Raw genomic sequence first — 14,652 nt, 5'->3', positions numbered from 1 at the left:
GGTAACAACTGAAGTGGAATTTTACAGCTTGATTAAAAGCTGGGATGGAGGAGAAGGCGGGTGGGGAGAAGGGCATTTCTCACGGGGAGTCCAATGGAGAAAGCGCGAGTCTAGAGGTCAGACAGCCTGGGAAGTAGTCGTTGTTCTGCAACTTACTAGTTACTAATTATTCACCTTTAAAAAAAAGCCATTTACTTCTCTGGTACTCAGCTCTACATCTGTAAAATGGTTTTCATAGTTGGTTAATACCATCTTTGCCTACTTCACAGCACTGTCGCAAGGAAAGCCATTTACCGACTAGAAAGTAACTGTTACTGCGGAACAGTCTGAGGCAGTTTAAGAGCTTACTTTCTTCTATGCTGCACACACAAGAGGATGCTGTTGTCATCAACCCCTTCCGTTCAGCTTGCTTCCCTCAACTCAGGTAATTACAGGTCTCTTTAGCAACTTCCTGCCATGAGCACGGTATTTAAGGGAAAAACTCAACAAAGTAACTGCAGTCCTACCCTCAAACTACGGTAGAACCGTCTAACAATCATAAAGTGCTATCAATAAACACTATAAAGTATGGTGATACACTAGAGGCTTAATTGGTCACATCTCCATAAGAAATTTTTACTGCGATATTCGGATTTCATACTTTAGCGTGTCATCTCTGCTGCCTACCCTGACCTCCTCAGCAAGACAGTCCCTTTTCCTACTGCTGTTCTTGGATCATTTCTGTGGATTTCACAACTGGACCACATAATACCATTATTTCAGTACATATCTGTCATTTGTAATAGACAACCTGGAAATTCTGATTAATCTCCAAATTTGTAAATACAGATTTTTTACATGCACTTCTCCAGAATCATATTTCCACTGAGAGTCCCTGTAAACATTAGGTGCTGTCTCCTTCAACAGGAGAATTTTGCACTGATGCATACTCCCCTCAAAGCGCAGTGTGACCCATCAATTCATGTTCTAAGACCAAACCAACATCAATCAAATTGATAAAAATCTGTAAGAACTTGCCCTCACACACTAGCATTTAATTCAAATGGTTATATTTCTCGAACCTTTAGGTTTCATGACTAGAAACTTGAGTATGTCACAGTCCCATGACAGGAACACCTCTTCTCTCAAAGCTCTTCGCGTGGAGAGCTCGCTGAGCAGCGGAGTGTCTGACGCCCAGCGAGTCTCCAGTCCTCCCCTTGTGATGGATGTTTACTACACGACTTAACTATCTGCTACATGCAAGCCACTCAATTAAAGGCAGGGTCTCAGCAACAAATATTTTTTGTAAATTTAGTTATTTGCAACTCAGGAAACACTCCTCACACTGAAAAACCCACACAGAGAGAAAAAAGTAGTTGTATATGTATCACATGTCAACTCCAGAGCTTAAATACACTCCAGTGACTTAACTTGGAAACATTAACAAATGACATTTCTGTGACCACCGCAGGGGTCTGCGGTGGCAGGAAGGCAAGAGAGCGCCTTGATCTGCCCCCGTCACCCCTCCAGAGGGAGCGGGGTGCAGAGGAAGAGGAAGGGGGCCTCTGTGATGAACACGAGGAGCACGGGGCACTGACTCCTCGCCCTTTCCTTCTCTCAGACCCCCACTGTGGCCATCTGACTCCACTCTCCCAAATTACTTCAGACGATGCCTCCCTGTAACAGGGGCTGCTCACAGCGATGCCGACGCCAGGGGCCGAATTACCTGGTGAAGCTGCTGAGCTGCTGTGACCGGGCCGCGTTTATGCTGTTCAGCTCCGGCACGCTGAGGCCGGACGGCGGGTGCTTACTGTGGCAGTGCGCCTGGTGCGCTTTGTTGGACACCACACCGTTAGTGCAGCTCTCAAAGCCTGGGGGAAGAAGACACTCTCTCAGAACAGAGACACATCGGGCGGCAACAGACCTACCGTGCTCTGATGCTGTACTTAAACCTCTCATAACGTGGGAAGGTCAGTGGGCCACTTAAATAGAAATCAAGTGGGTAACTTCTTCTAAAGGACATCAGGATACTTAACTGTGAGCTGTCATCTCCTCCTGTATTTACTGAAGGCTTAGTTATGCATCTCCTTTATCCCTGCCATGAGGCCCAGTGTTACCACAACCCCGTTTTCCTAAGAACACACAGAGGCCAAGCATCTGTCCCCAGCTGACGTGACTCGAGTGTCCGGGAGGCGCCGACTGCGGACACGAGCGTGGGAGCCGCACAGCGCAGGCTGCCCCGCCAGCAAGCTGGGCGGCCGCGAGGGGACGGCGCTCTGCTGAGGAAGCAGCCGCAAAGGGGCTGCTCTGCTTGCGCAAGCACAGGCAACAGTAGGTGAGCTGTTTGAGAGAGTTAAACGTACAGAGGAAAGGCAAGACCTTGGGAAAAACAGAAAGAGACAAGCAGAGCAAAAAGACTGAGAAGGACCTGAAATAAACCTGTAGAAGTGATGTCATAAAAGCCAAGAAAGGAGACAACACCAATGAAGACTCACCAAAAGCCTCAGTGAGTCCAGGAGGAGACGGACAGGCAGACCTGACTCTCGCCAGCAGCCGGGCTGGGAAAGGAGGAGGGAGAGGCAGTCCGGCTGGGAGCCGGTGGCTTCAGACACCACGGCCACGTCACTGCCTTCACATGTACACTTCAATAAAACACACTGCCTTCTCACTACCAGCTATCTCTGACGTGACTTCTAGAGGCAAAACGCGAATGGTGCCCTTCATTTATGCAGATCTGTTAGTAACCCACTCTTAGAGACAGCTCATCTTGAACTTCCTTTCTGGTACCAAAAATGCACGAATCTGACCTGTCCACAATTCTTCTTCCAGAATCTCTTGAGATCAAATTACAAACATGCAAAATGGCTAGCAGAAATGTCTACATCTTTTTAAAAAAAAGTTATTTTTGTTCAAAACCATGAAGAAGGGTAAAAACTGTAAGATAATGTCGTAAGACTGAATCTCACCAGAAAAATGTGCAGTACTTCCTTTCCCCGATGCTAAATTGTGGATATTCATTCCGTGGCTGGGGCTCATGCTTGGACTGCTAAAAGGTCGAGGACTAACAGGGTAACTGTCCTGAGACTTTGGACTTCGGCCTCCCAAACATCGTACTTCACTATCTGTACCATTCACCATTTCTATAAACTGACGCACTCTAAAAAGAGAAAACAAGAATTTATTTACAGCATCTTCAGACTACTGTCTAGTTACCTAATAGCAAGAGACTTCTACAAGGAAATACTTTAATAATTTGCATTTATCAGTAAGTCTGGCCTTTAGATAATATACTAAAAATGTTAAATATGGTTCCATATACTGTACTGCTTAGAATATTTAAAAATTTCCTGAAAAATGAGAGTATAATGCAAAAGACATTGTATCACTTTTAATCAAGATTTACTAAGAAACTGAAAATCTATATGTAGCTATAGTAAACCAAAATGGACCTCATTTTTTTTTAACCTAAAATAATCAAAATAATATTTGCACTTGGACGAAAACCAAATAGTAAGTACCTGATGTACTTTTATGTACACACCTACCTTCACACAAAATAAGGGCCTACTCCCCACGCTTCCTCACCCCAGTCCCATCTGCAACCTCTTAATCAAATGGGCCACATTTAAACTTTTATTCTAAAGCAAAGTAGTTCTGTCATTGGGTTTAGTGTTTCTGATGCTTAAAAAGCTTAAATCTTAAACTTAATCAGAGCTGAATTTTAAGATAACAAAGATTCATACAACCAACAACAACAACAAAAAAGCCAAATAGCTATTATTTATTTAAAAAAAAAGAAAGAAACAGAAAGCAGTAAGTGTAAGTGAGGATGAAAAACTAGAATCTTGTCACTGTTGGCAGGAATGTAAAATTGTACAGGGCTATGGAATTGTGAGGGCTGATTTTCAAAAAATCAAACACAGAATTATCCTGTATTCAACAATCCCCCTTCTGAGCATGTATGTAAAAGAATGAAAGCAGGAACTCCAACACAGATGTGTACACCCATTATGCCAAGGGAAGTAAGGCCGTGACAGAGGACAAACATTTTATGATTCCATTTACATGAAGCACTCAGAGCACTCAAGTTGGAGTGTACGGACACAGAGTAGAATGGTGGTTGCCAGGAGCCGAGGGAAGAGAGGGAAATGCAGAGCCAGAGTTTAACAGGTACCACGTTTCAGACTGAGATCATGGAAAAGGTTCTAGAAACGGATGGCTGGTGTGGCTGAAAAACAATGTGAGTGTACCAGAAACAAGGTGAGTATCAGGAAACTGTACGTGTAAAAATGGCAAATTTTATGATATGTGTATTTTTTACCGGGCTTCCCTATTAGCTCAGCTGGAAAAGAATCCACCCGCAATGCAGGAGACCCCGTTTTTATTCCTGGGTGGGGAAGATCCACTGGAGAAGGGATAGGCTGCCCACTCCAGTATTCCTCTGGGCTTCCCTTGTGGCTTGGCTGGTAAAGAATCCGCCCGCAATGCGGGAGATCTGGGCTCGATCCCTGAGTAGGGAAGATCCCCTTGGAGAAGGGAAAGGCTACCCACTCCAGTATGTTGTCCTGGAGAATTCAGGACTATACAGTCCATGGGGTCGCAAAGAGTCGGACATGACTGAGCGACTTTCACATGTATTTTTACCGCAATTTTAAAAAATGCTGCAAACTTACTATAAGGTATTTTACAAGAGAAAAAATAGATACCCATCCTCTAAGTAAGAGTTTCACATTTTTTAAATACAGGGATAGAATGACAGAAAAGCAAACACAAAGTAGAAAAATGCCTTCTACTTAAGAGTCCTCATATTCCTCAACCTGTTACTTAAATGTGCTATATTACAAAATTATATCTAAACACCTGAAACAAGGTAAAACAAAAATTAAAACTATTAAAGCAGGAAAATAATTTTGGTTATGTAATGCACATATATAATTAATATAACATTCATTAAAAACTCACTTTAATGTGAAAAGGAGATTGGGATTTCTTTCAAGTAAACTTGGATATAACTGTTGTGTTGTTTCAATGGCTTCTCCCATTCTTCCTGCTAACACCAATTTCTGAATTCCTATTTAGAAAAAGAAAGCAAAAGATAAATTTTATAAGAATAGAAAAAGAAACTTTGTAGACCCTCAAAAAATTAGTAAAAAAAAAAAAAAAAAATCTTTAAATTATGATGAGTCTGCACTTATTTTTCTAACTCAGTTTCTATTTTAAGGAATATTTTCAGACAAAATAACCAATTAGAAAAACAAGTACTGTAATAAACTACTAAAAAAAGAAGTCAAACATACAAGTAATGTAGGAAAAATAGCTGTTAAACAATACTGATGTATTAAACACTAAGATGAAAAAGATGGGTATATTATCCCATACGCTGGGGTGACGGTTTCATGGATATATACAAACTCATCAGGCTCTATACCCTAAATAGGCATCATTTTTCATATGTCAACCATACCTCAATAGAGTGGTTTTTAAAGAAAGGACCATAGGAGACATTAAAGAAATAATCAAAATGTCTTATCAAATACTATATAGCCTTTTGAACCCAGTACTAAATGAAAATTAGCCTCTCAGTAAGATCTGAATTCAACAGCCACTGAATGAGCATGCCCCGAGGGTTAGATGATAAGGAAAGGAAAAGATGGAAGGACATCTCCATTTGCTACAGCCTACACAACGTGGTGAGAAAGAGTACATACAATCAGCTACAACACAAGGTCATCAGTGTTTCATAGCAATCTGACCTACGAGAGTTTTGCTCGCATCCCTCACGATTTCATCCCTCATGTCTTGTTTCTGTCTCACCCTCATCAAGCCACCCTCTCCCTGACGGACTAACAGCGCCAATTTTGGGATGGCTGACTGTGGATCAGTTGTCATGCTGATCGGAACAGGCCCCATATCTCTTGCCACTAGCATTGGGACAAAAGCAATAAATACTTAAGACCCATACTATCTTAAATTTAGATAGCAATTTAAGTGCAAACATCTCACACATTATCTCCACTAACATCTAATAATCATGGGACTACTTTATCTGGTGAAAAACACACACACACTTCTGAAAGCTCAAGAAAACATTTTTAAAGCAAAAGTGGCAAGCATTTTAACAAAAATTTCTCCAAAATTCTATCTTTCTACATCCAGAATACTACTATAGTCCTGTGAATTTTTTTAAGGTAATCTTCAAAAATGTCAGTAAAAGTCATTTTCAGAGGCATAATTTCAAATTAATAAATTTGAAAAAAAACATTCATTAAAAAAATCAAGTTTCTAAAAGTCAATGTAACCAAACCTATAATCTGAAAACACGTGTTAGCCATGCACCACAGGTCCTTACTTTGTCTATTTTTAATGGAAGCTAATTCTTCTAGAACGGTCTGGTCTGTAGATCTGGCAAAGGCCTCTGCTGTGGCACAGTACCCATGGTGGACTAAATAAGATGAAACCATTCTTAAAATAAAAAGAAGAAACACACAGCTTTTAGTCAAGAGAATACATGCTTCATACTACAATTTACATACACAAGGTCTACTCTGGTGTTACAAAACCAATCTATGCCCTGGGAACAATGAAGGCTTTAATTACTTCAGGTTCAACTTCAATTCAAAACATCATTTTGTCTTATTCATAGAGTTATTTCCAAAAAGATAACTGCAAATGCTATGGTGAGTCTACTCTGCCTAAAAAAGTATTACCAGACAATCAAAGGACATGAAATAGCTTTGATTCTTAGCACTCCATTATCCCCAGGTCCTTTCCTATTATTTCCCACACTTACTCAATCGTACTAACCATAATTTCTATTTTACCATTATCATATGACTTACCCTAGTAAAGTGCTGGCATTTTGTAAAATAAAGAAATTTAAAAACAACAGATTAACTCTTCGTGTTCTGTAGTTTAACTCTTTGCAGTCCTGTCCACCAATTACATAAAATGGTCACAAGGTGTGAACACAAGAAATACGAAGGTGACCCCACAGACAGAATCTCCCGAAACAAAGTCTATGAGGGTGATAATATTAATCAGTGAGGAGTCAGCCTTCTAATCTAAATCAGGTAGTATGTTGGTGCACAGGAGATGAATTACTCAAATATGACTGATGAGTAAGTGACACTTCCAAAGAGCAAACTGATTTTTTAAAAACCAAGTGGTATTTATAAGAATGGTATTTGGATCTAATGACGAAATGTTAGAAAAACCATTGACCAAACAGTATTAACTGAAATACCCAATATATCTATAAATATTCAACTCTTGAACCTGCCTCGATCTGGCACTACTAAGGGCCCAACAGAAAATGGTATGAAGCAGTGGTTCAGGGAGGGGACCGAGCTGGCACGGGGAAATTTCTAACAGATTTTTTTCATTTTATTTCATCTAAATGTTAGATTAATTTAAGAGGGTAGGGGATAGCGTTTTCACATGAACTTCCCCCAGCGAGGATCTATTTTGTGAAGAGTGGGGCAGGGGAGGGTGCTCGCCCTGAAGCCTGGCTGCAGGACTAGGCTGGGTAACGCTTCCACGCTGCTCAGCGGGAACCACTGCAGAGCCCAGGAGAGGGGACCCCAGAGGGCAGTCCAGGCCTGCTCGCTCTCTAGCTCACGCTGACCAGGGGATGCCGAGTCAGGGCCACTACTCTTCCAACCGTGCAGGACAGAAACACTGGTGTCGAGACTCCGGGGAAGAAGCTCGTCCTCGGAATCATCATCCTGCCCAAGATTATCTCCTCCAAAAAACATGCCAAGTTTTAGGAGATTTGTAAATTTAAGACTGTTCAAAGCAATTATACAGACATTTAAGATGAACTGTGTCAGACTGAGGGTATCTTGAATTTTCTTGGGTTAGATTATGATAGTGAAAATGACTACTTAAACTTAACAGTATTTATTTTGAAGTCTGAACTATTTGGAGTTTTAAGAGCTACTGCTATTCAGTATGACTGACATTCACATGTCATCTCGAACCTTTCAAGCAAAGGCGTAGTCTAAAAAAAGGTGACTGTCACAGGGGTTGTATTTTCCTGCTGACTCCATATTGAAATTCTAGTTTTTCATAAAAAGCTGCCTAATAAAGCAAATTGTAAATTGGGGGTAAAGAGTCAGTTGAGACAAAGGTCATTCATTTACAGTACTTTTACTAACGCCCACGATTTGCTTTTCTGCTGCCTGTCCTCCACTGTTACTACTGACTCCTAGGCATTTAAACTGCACTGAGGAATCTTAACTCTACACTCACTGTCTCTTGATCTGTATTCCCTTTACCTCCTCTTAAATGTCTAACAGAATAGACAATAAGTAAATGGAGTTCTGAAAATTCTTGAGGCTGGAAATTTTTTGTCAGACCAAAAGAAGGGATCCAAGTAAATAAAAATAGCTGGTATTATTCTTACATAGTTACCTATTCACTGGAAAAATTCAGCCAAATCCTGAAAGGTGCAATGAGCATATCATGTCTGTATTCCAGGATGTAAAATACACCATTATTTTGATGTTTACTCTTACTGATCAATAATTATTTTTTCTCCCAAGTGTTTATACCACTGCTGAACAACACAGCCAAGATCACGCCCCAAAACCACAATGTGAATTCTACAATCTAAATGATCTTTCTGAATTTATCTTCTGCACTGGCGCTATTAATAGTTGAATCATGTAACTTACGGAAACCATTAAATCCCATTACTGAGGACAGCAAATGAATTAACCTACGTGATCTAGTGTCACTTTATTTCCTCCAGCAAATTAATAAATCAGACTAAAATACAACTCGGGACGTGTGTCACCAAATCAAGCACTGTTAATACATTAAGACCACTGGGACACATATGAATAGATTAAAAAGCTTCATTCAATAAACAGCGAAAGGCTGAAACGTTTCACGAAAGAGGCACTCTGAAGCCGGCCCTGCGCGTCTCCCCACTCACTTCTGTATCACGGTCTGCCACTCTCCTTCCCGGTCTCCGGCGGGAAAGCGGTCTATCTGCGCCTGTGTCTTTGTTCTCCACTCGCGCATGTAGTCTTCTATGTCGAACACGAAAGGGTGCTGCCCAAAATTAGCATCGACGACTTCTCCTGGTGTCTGGAGCCCCACAGTAGGATATAAATTTGGCTGTAAAACAACACAGTTCACTAAATATCCATCCCTTTTATGTTAATTAAAAAAAAAAAAAAGCAATTCATTCTTTCAAATGCTACCTTTAAAATAACAGAATTGCAAATTTGCTCCACAAATATTTTAAGATCTCAATCAGAAACTAGTAGAGGAAGAACTAAAGCAAATGATCAAGGAAAATACACAGCAACCTAAGCTACTTATTTATTCAGACCATATGGCATTATACTTCTGATAAATAAATTCTTGCTCTTAAGAATATGTCATACAGACTCGGGGAGCCGAATGAAACAGGGGCTCTGTGACAGGTTGAAAGGTGGGCTAGAGAGGTAGATGTGCGAAGGTCTGGGAGGGAGGGGACATGGGTCTACCTATGGCCGACTTTTGTTTATGTATGATAGAAAACCACAAAATTCTGTAATCATCCTTCAATTAAAAAACTGAAAAAAAAAAGAATATGTCATACAACAGAGAGATTCAAGCATAATTCATGTTTACCCTCTTACGTATGAGACATGCAATGCACGTGTAGAAAGTGCACGTGGAAGCTGATTACCACAGAAGAACATCCGAACTGGGCAGACACTATTTTAAGTTTACTAATTTCTACTCTCTGTACATCTGGGGCGCTTTTATTAAGGAATGGTGATAAGAACTTAATTATAAGCAAAACAGTGCCTTTAAGAATAGAGATTCTTTTCATAAAAATAAAATGCACACATTTCGAGAAAGGATTTAAACATTCAAATTCATAAAGAAAGGCATTTCCTCCAAGATATACTCCAAGACTTGAGGGTGAAACAAGTTCAACAGCTTCAAAAATTTGTACAAAAAATACAGAAGTCCTTCTACTGGCCCTATCACTAGCTGTCACATCTGAAGGGAGAATAAGTTACTGAATGCCTACTAAATGTCCGCGTTTAATCATTGTAATTACCCTGTTAAGTCATCATCATTATTATTATTTGCATTATGAAGATAGAGGAACTGAGGATTCGGGTAAATTAACGTGCTCACAGTTGTCTACACTACGGCAGAGCTGGGACTGGAACACAGGCTTATTTAACACCAAAATCTAAGTTCAGTGTTCCTTTATGTAACTCCAAACCCTACTTCATCTTCAGCCTCTGTATTTATGCCTATTTCTCTGCTTTAATGATTATCACAGGTATTTTCAGTACAAAATCAGGTAAAGATTAAGAGAATATAATGTGTGTAAATATAAGATGCTTAGATAGATTTCACTGCAAAAAGCTAAGAAGGTATTTTTAAACTCAAGTGACCAATCAAGCAACCAAAATCAGAAACAGAAGGAGTACTGTGGTAACATATGGAGAAATATAATCACCCTGGGTTAGGGAAAGAAATGTTAACACAACATACACAAATGTATTGATCCTTAACAATCAACAAAACTCATAATAGAATTTTAAGGTGAAGACAAGTGAGATACTTATCATAACCTCACTTCACCAATGAGAAACGGAGATTTAAAGAGCCTGCATTGTGTCTCCAAAAGCACCAGTTTGTTAATGACGCACAGAAAGGGACATTCATGGCTCTACTCCGAGCACAGTATTTTCTTCATTAAAGCCCATTACAAAATTGTGACATAGTTTAAAACAAGAGTATTTTAGGCCAAAGACTCTTATGTCAAGAAAAATGAAATTAATAGAAAAAAAAATCTGCCACACATATAAGGATCAATATTGTAAATGCGAAAAAATAATCTCAGAATATAGGAAAACAAAGACTACTAGTTCACCTGCTCAATGTTATGTGACAGCCTGGACTGGAGGGGAGTCTGGGGGGAGAATGGATACACGTATGTGTGTGGCTGAGTCCCTTTCACTGTGCGCCTGACACTATCACGTCATTGTTAATTGGCTATACCCCAACAGGAAATAAAAAATTTTAAAAAAACCCCACAAAATTACTAGTTAAAAAAATTTAATTCGTAATAGATACATAAGGCTATTTGAAGAAACATAAGATGATTAAAAATATAAAGAGATACAAACTCAATTTCTTAAATGCAAATTAAAATAAGCAGATTATTTTGCACAACAGATTAAGATTTTAAAAGCTGAGAATACCCAGTGCTGATGAAGGCTGAGAAAATAAGCCTCTCATTCACTGTACACAGAAATATGAACCAATATAACCTTGGAAGAAAGAAATTTGGCAAAATCTATTAAAACTGACAAGACAATTTTACTTCTTTCTTTCCAACTTGAATTGCTTTTATTTCTTTTTCTTGTCTGATTTTGAAATTACAGATTCAATTTCCTTACTGATAATTAGTCTTTTTCTTGTAAGAAATTAATCCTACAGAAAAACGAACATGTGCAAAGATATATGTCCTGCAGCATTATTTTTAATAGCAAATAAAAAATTAAAAAGAATGTCCATTCACAGGTGGTATTATACACCGCAACCAGGGAAGCTCAGACCGCACTGACTATAAGATCTACCATCATTTTATGTCTAAGCAGAAACACTGTCCATTAAACTGTGGCAGGCCACAGATTTCTAGGACGCATCCCATTTCATAAATGTCAAATATGCAAAAACTTCCATCTTTAAATTGTTGCAGTATATCTTACAATAAAATATTATAAAAACAAGCATAAAGAAAGCATTAAAAAAAATTAAAAAAAAAAAAAAAGAAAGCATTAAACACGTGTATAAATGACACAGAGAGGCGCAATACACATTACTAAATGAAGAAAGCAAGCCACCAGAACAGCGCCTTAACTATGACCCATCTTCTTCCAGCCGACAGTTACGGACATACTGGCTAACACAAGTTTAAAACAGATCTAGAAGGGCATACACTCAACACAATCACTATATCTAAAGATGGTGAGGTGAGTTGGGGAAGAATGATCATTTTGAAAAACATTTCCAGTTTTCAGAGATGTAAAGCACCCCCTGGTTCCATAATAGGTAAGCTTTTTTTCTATAAACATCCCCTCCACGGAGGCTGACTGCTGTGACTGGCTAGTGAAGGATCACAGGTGGTGGGGACTCTTAAGAGAAAGACTAACTTTTTCTTTCCTTTTTAAGTAGAAGAATAATATGTTGCGTGTGGAAGTCCCAGAAGATCTCACAGTTACAAAAATAAAGAGCTCTCAGAACCACTGTGTTATTAACAGGAAACTTACAACCAGCACCCTAACCACCACTTTACCCACCGAGCACAGATGGACATCACCCGTGGCTAATTACAGACAAGGGAAAAAATATAGCTGGTGATTCTAAAATGGGACCAAAAATAATCGGGAGGCAATCCCAAACAGTCAACATATCTACAACTAGCTACGCCTTTTTCAAATGATCACCACTGTCTATCAGTGAGGAACAAAATCTGCTAAGTGATGAGTTGATTTTACTTGCTTAGTGCCACAAAAACTGGGGGAAGAAAGAAAAAAAAAAAAAATCAAACCAGCCATATATGCCCTTCCACCAAACTCACGTGACATGGAGAATCTGGGCAAAACCTCTCCAACAATACTGAGCTACGCACCCTTGTACCTGCCCCCACCAGACACTTCTCGAAAGCCTCTCCTTTCCACTCACCCACGGGATCACCCCCCTGTCCATTCAAGGGCAGGATCAGGCTACTTTTCCTCTGGATATACAACATCCCCTGTTTTTCTTGATACTGTATCATTCTCAACAGCAAGCAAACACCCTGCTAAACCGCACAATAAACCTGCTGGCCAATTCTCAGCCCGTGTGATGTGATACATCACAGTGGCATCTGACACGCTGACTTCTCCATCCTTCGGACAGATCTTCTTCAGTTGGCTCTGAAGGACACCCAATTCTTTTTTTTTTTTTTTTTTTGACTTTTAATTGTAAAATTTTTTATTTAATAGCCAAAGCAGATGGCACCATTAATGATGTCAGTGTTTCTCTAGGTATGAGAAGATGCAAGAATTGGGACTCATAAAATCTCTTGAAAAGATCTAACTATCTGAAGGCCTGTTCTGCCAGTTTTTCCCAGAGCACGGAGCACCTCATTCTTGATCTTCACCCTGAACTCCTTTCAGGGTTGACTGTTGAAAGTCAGCAGTTGCAGTGGCCATGATATAATCGCTGTAGATGTAGATGGCAAGTGTCAGTCTTCAGTTGGCAAAGCCCCTTTTTGCTCACAAACTTGACCACGACTTTGAGGGGGCCATTTCATGACCATTTTATCCCATGGTGGACACCCAATTCTTAATCCTCCTCCTGCCTCACTCACTGGTCGCTGCTTCTTAACGTCCTGTTTCAGGCATACAGTAAGTGATACCAATCAAAAATTTATTAATAGATTTAAATATCTGAAGAGATCAGTGAATATCAGTTCTAAATGATAAGAAAGCACCGTATCCGAGTTTATTAGTCCCCACTCCCTTTAGGGCTATATATGCTGCATATTACAACTGACAGAGGCTTAGATTTGGGATGTCAGGTGTCTAGAATCAAACCACTCCTATGTCTCTAGATGCTGAGTCACCACCATCTCCTACAGCAATTTCTGCAACAGCCCCTCACAGTCGGCTTGTTTCTGTCTTAACTCCCCCCCACTGCCGTCTGTTCGTCATCCCAGTGTATCATAATAGCTAACACTCTGCAGTGTCAGTGTACTTCATTCAGAGTAAATGCCCAGGTGCCCACAATGTCCCTCAAGACCGAGGTGATCTACCACCTGCCATCCTCGGGTCTGACTCGGCTCCGACCGCCTCAGCCTCTCCACCTCCCTTCCCGCTCTTCAGACATGCCCCATGCACTGCTGCCTGAGTGCCCCTGACTGCTCCCTCTGCCTGGGACGTTCTTGTTCTCCGTATCCTCACTTCCTCCAAAGTTTCTGCTCAACAGCTACCTTGAACAATGGTGAGCAAATTGTACCACCTGGGTTCTGTCTTTGGTACTCTCAAGTGCTACTGTTTTTCTTCCTTTAAAAATTATTTAAATTTTTAGAAATATTTTTAATGCATTATTTATTCTCTAAGTTCCTCAACTTGAATACTCCGATTGGACAGAGACCCCCATCTAGAGTTTTGCTGAATAAAAAGCAAGCACAGAACTCGCCACAGAGTGGCATCAATAGACGGTGAATTAGTAAATGACTGTCATACAGCCGCTTACTAAAAAGCCCAACAATGAAAAAGAAACATATTTCAAATGAATCCACAGTGATACTAAAAAGTGTCTTCAAAATAATCATTTCTGATTTAGTTCTTAGCCACAGCTAAGTTCCCCTGGGCAATGGTGCCCAGTGCAATTCTGGGCTTAATTTCCGATGGTCCACACCAATGGCAGCTCAAGAAAGCTCTGGTCTATGTGCAGTATGGCTTATAAACTTAATTATCAATAAAACTGCATTTTAAATGTGAGTAGTACTAGTTTCTACATACTTCTTTTAATTAAAAATACAAAACTACTTTTACAAGAAATTATGTCTTACCGGTAAGTCGGTGAAAGCGATACCTAAAAGGAAGAGAAAATGGCATTAGAAGTTGTTTTTCAAAGGCAGAGTATGGTGACAAGCTGAAT

The 14,652-nt window shown here is 39.9% G+C and overlaps 1 protein-coding gene across 1 annotated transcript in view; it reads right to left on the bottom strand.

Moving 5' to 3' along the window:
* The window catches only part of RANBP9 (RAN binding protein 9), a 69,702-nt gene that overhangs the window by 13,262 nt on the left and 41,788 nt on the right, over positions 1 to 14,652 (bottom strand). The window contains exons 5-10 of the mRNA XM_043908509.1: positions 14,564 to 14,586; positions 8,918 to 9,102; positions 6,329 to 6,441; positions 4,942 to 5,050; positions 2,946 to 3,136; positions 1,706 to 1,850 (exon numbers count right to left, since the gene is read on the bottom strand). Of these exons, the coding sequence (XP_043764444.1) occupies positions 1,706 to 1,850; positions 2,946 to 3,136; positions 4,942 to 5,050; positions 6,329 to 6,441; positions 8,918 to 9,102; positions 14,564 to 14,586 (766 nt within the window). The remainder of the gene's footprint in view (positions 1 to 1,705; positions 1,851 to 2,945; positions 3,137 to 4,941; positions 5,051 to 6,328; positions 6,442 to 8,917; positions 9,103 to 14,563; positions 14,587 to 14,652) is intronic.

Source organism: Cervus elaphus, chromosome 7 (genome assembly GCF_910594005.1).
Source record: "Cervus elaphus chromosome 7, mCerEla1.1, whole genome shotgun sequence".
In the NCBI taxonomy this organism is placed as follows: Eukaryota; Metazoa; Chordata; class Mammalia; order Artiodactyla; family Cervidae; genus Cervus; species Cervus elaphus.
Note: the sequence above shows the minus strand (reverse complement) of the source record. Positions and strands in the feature narration are given on the sequence as shown.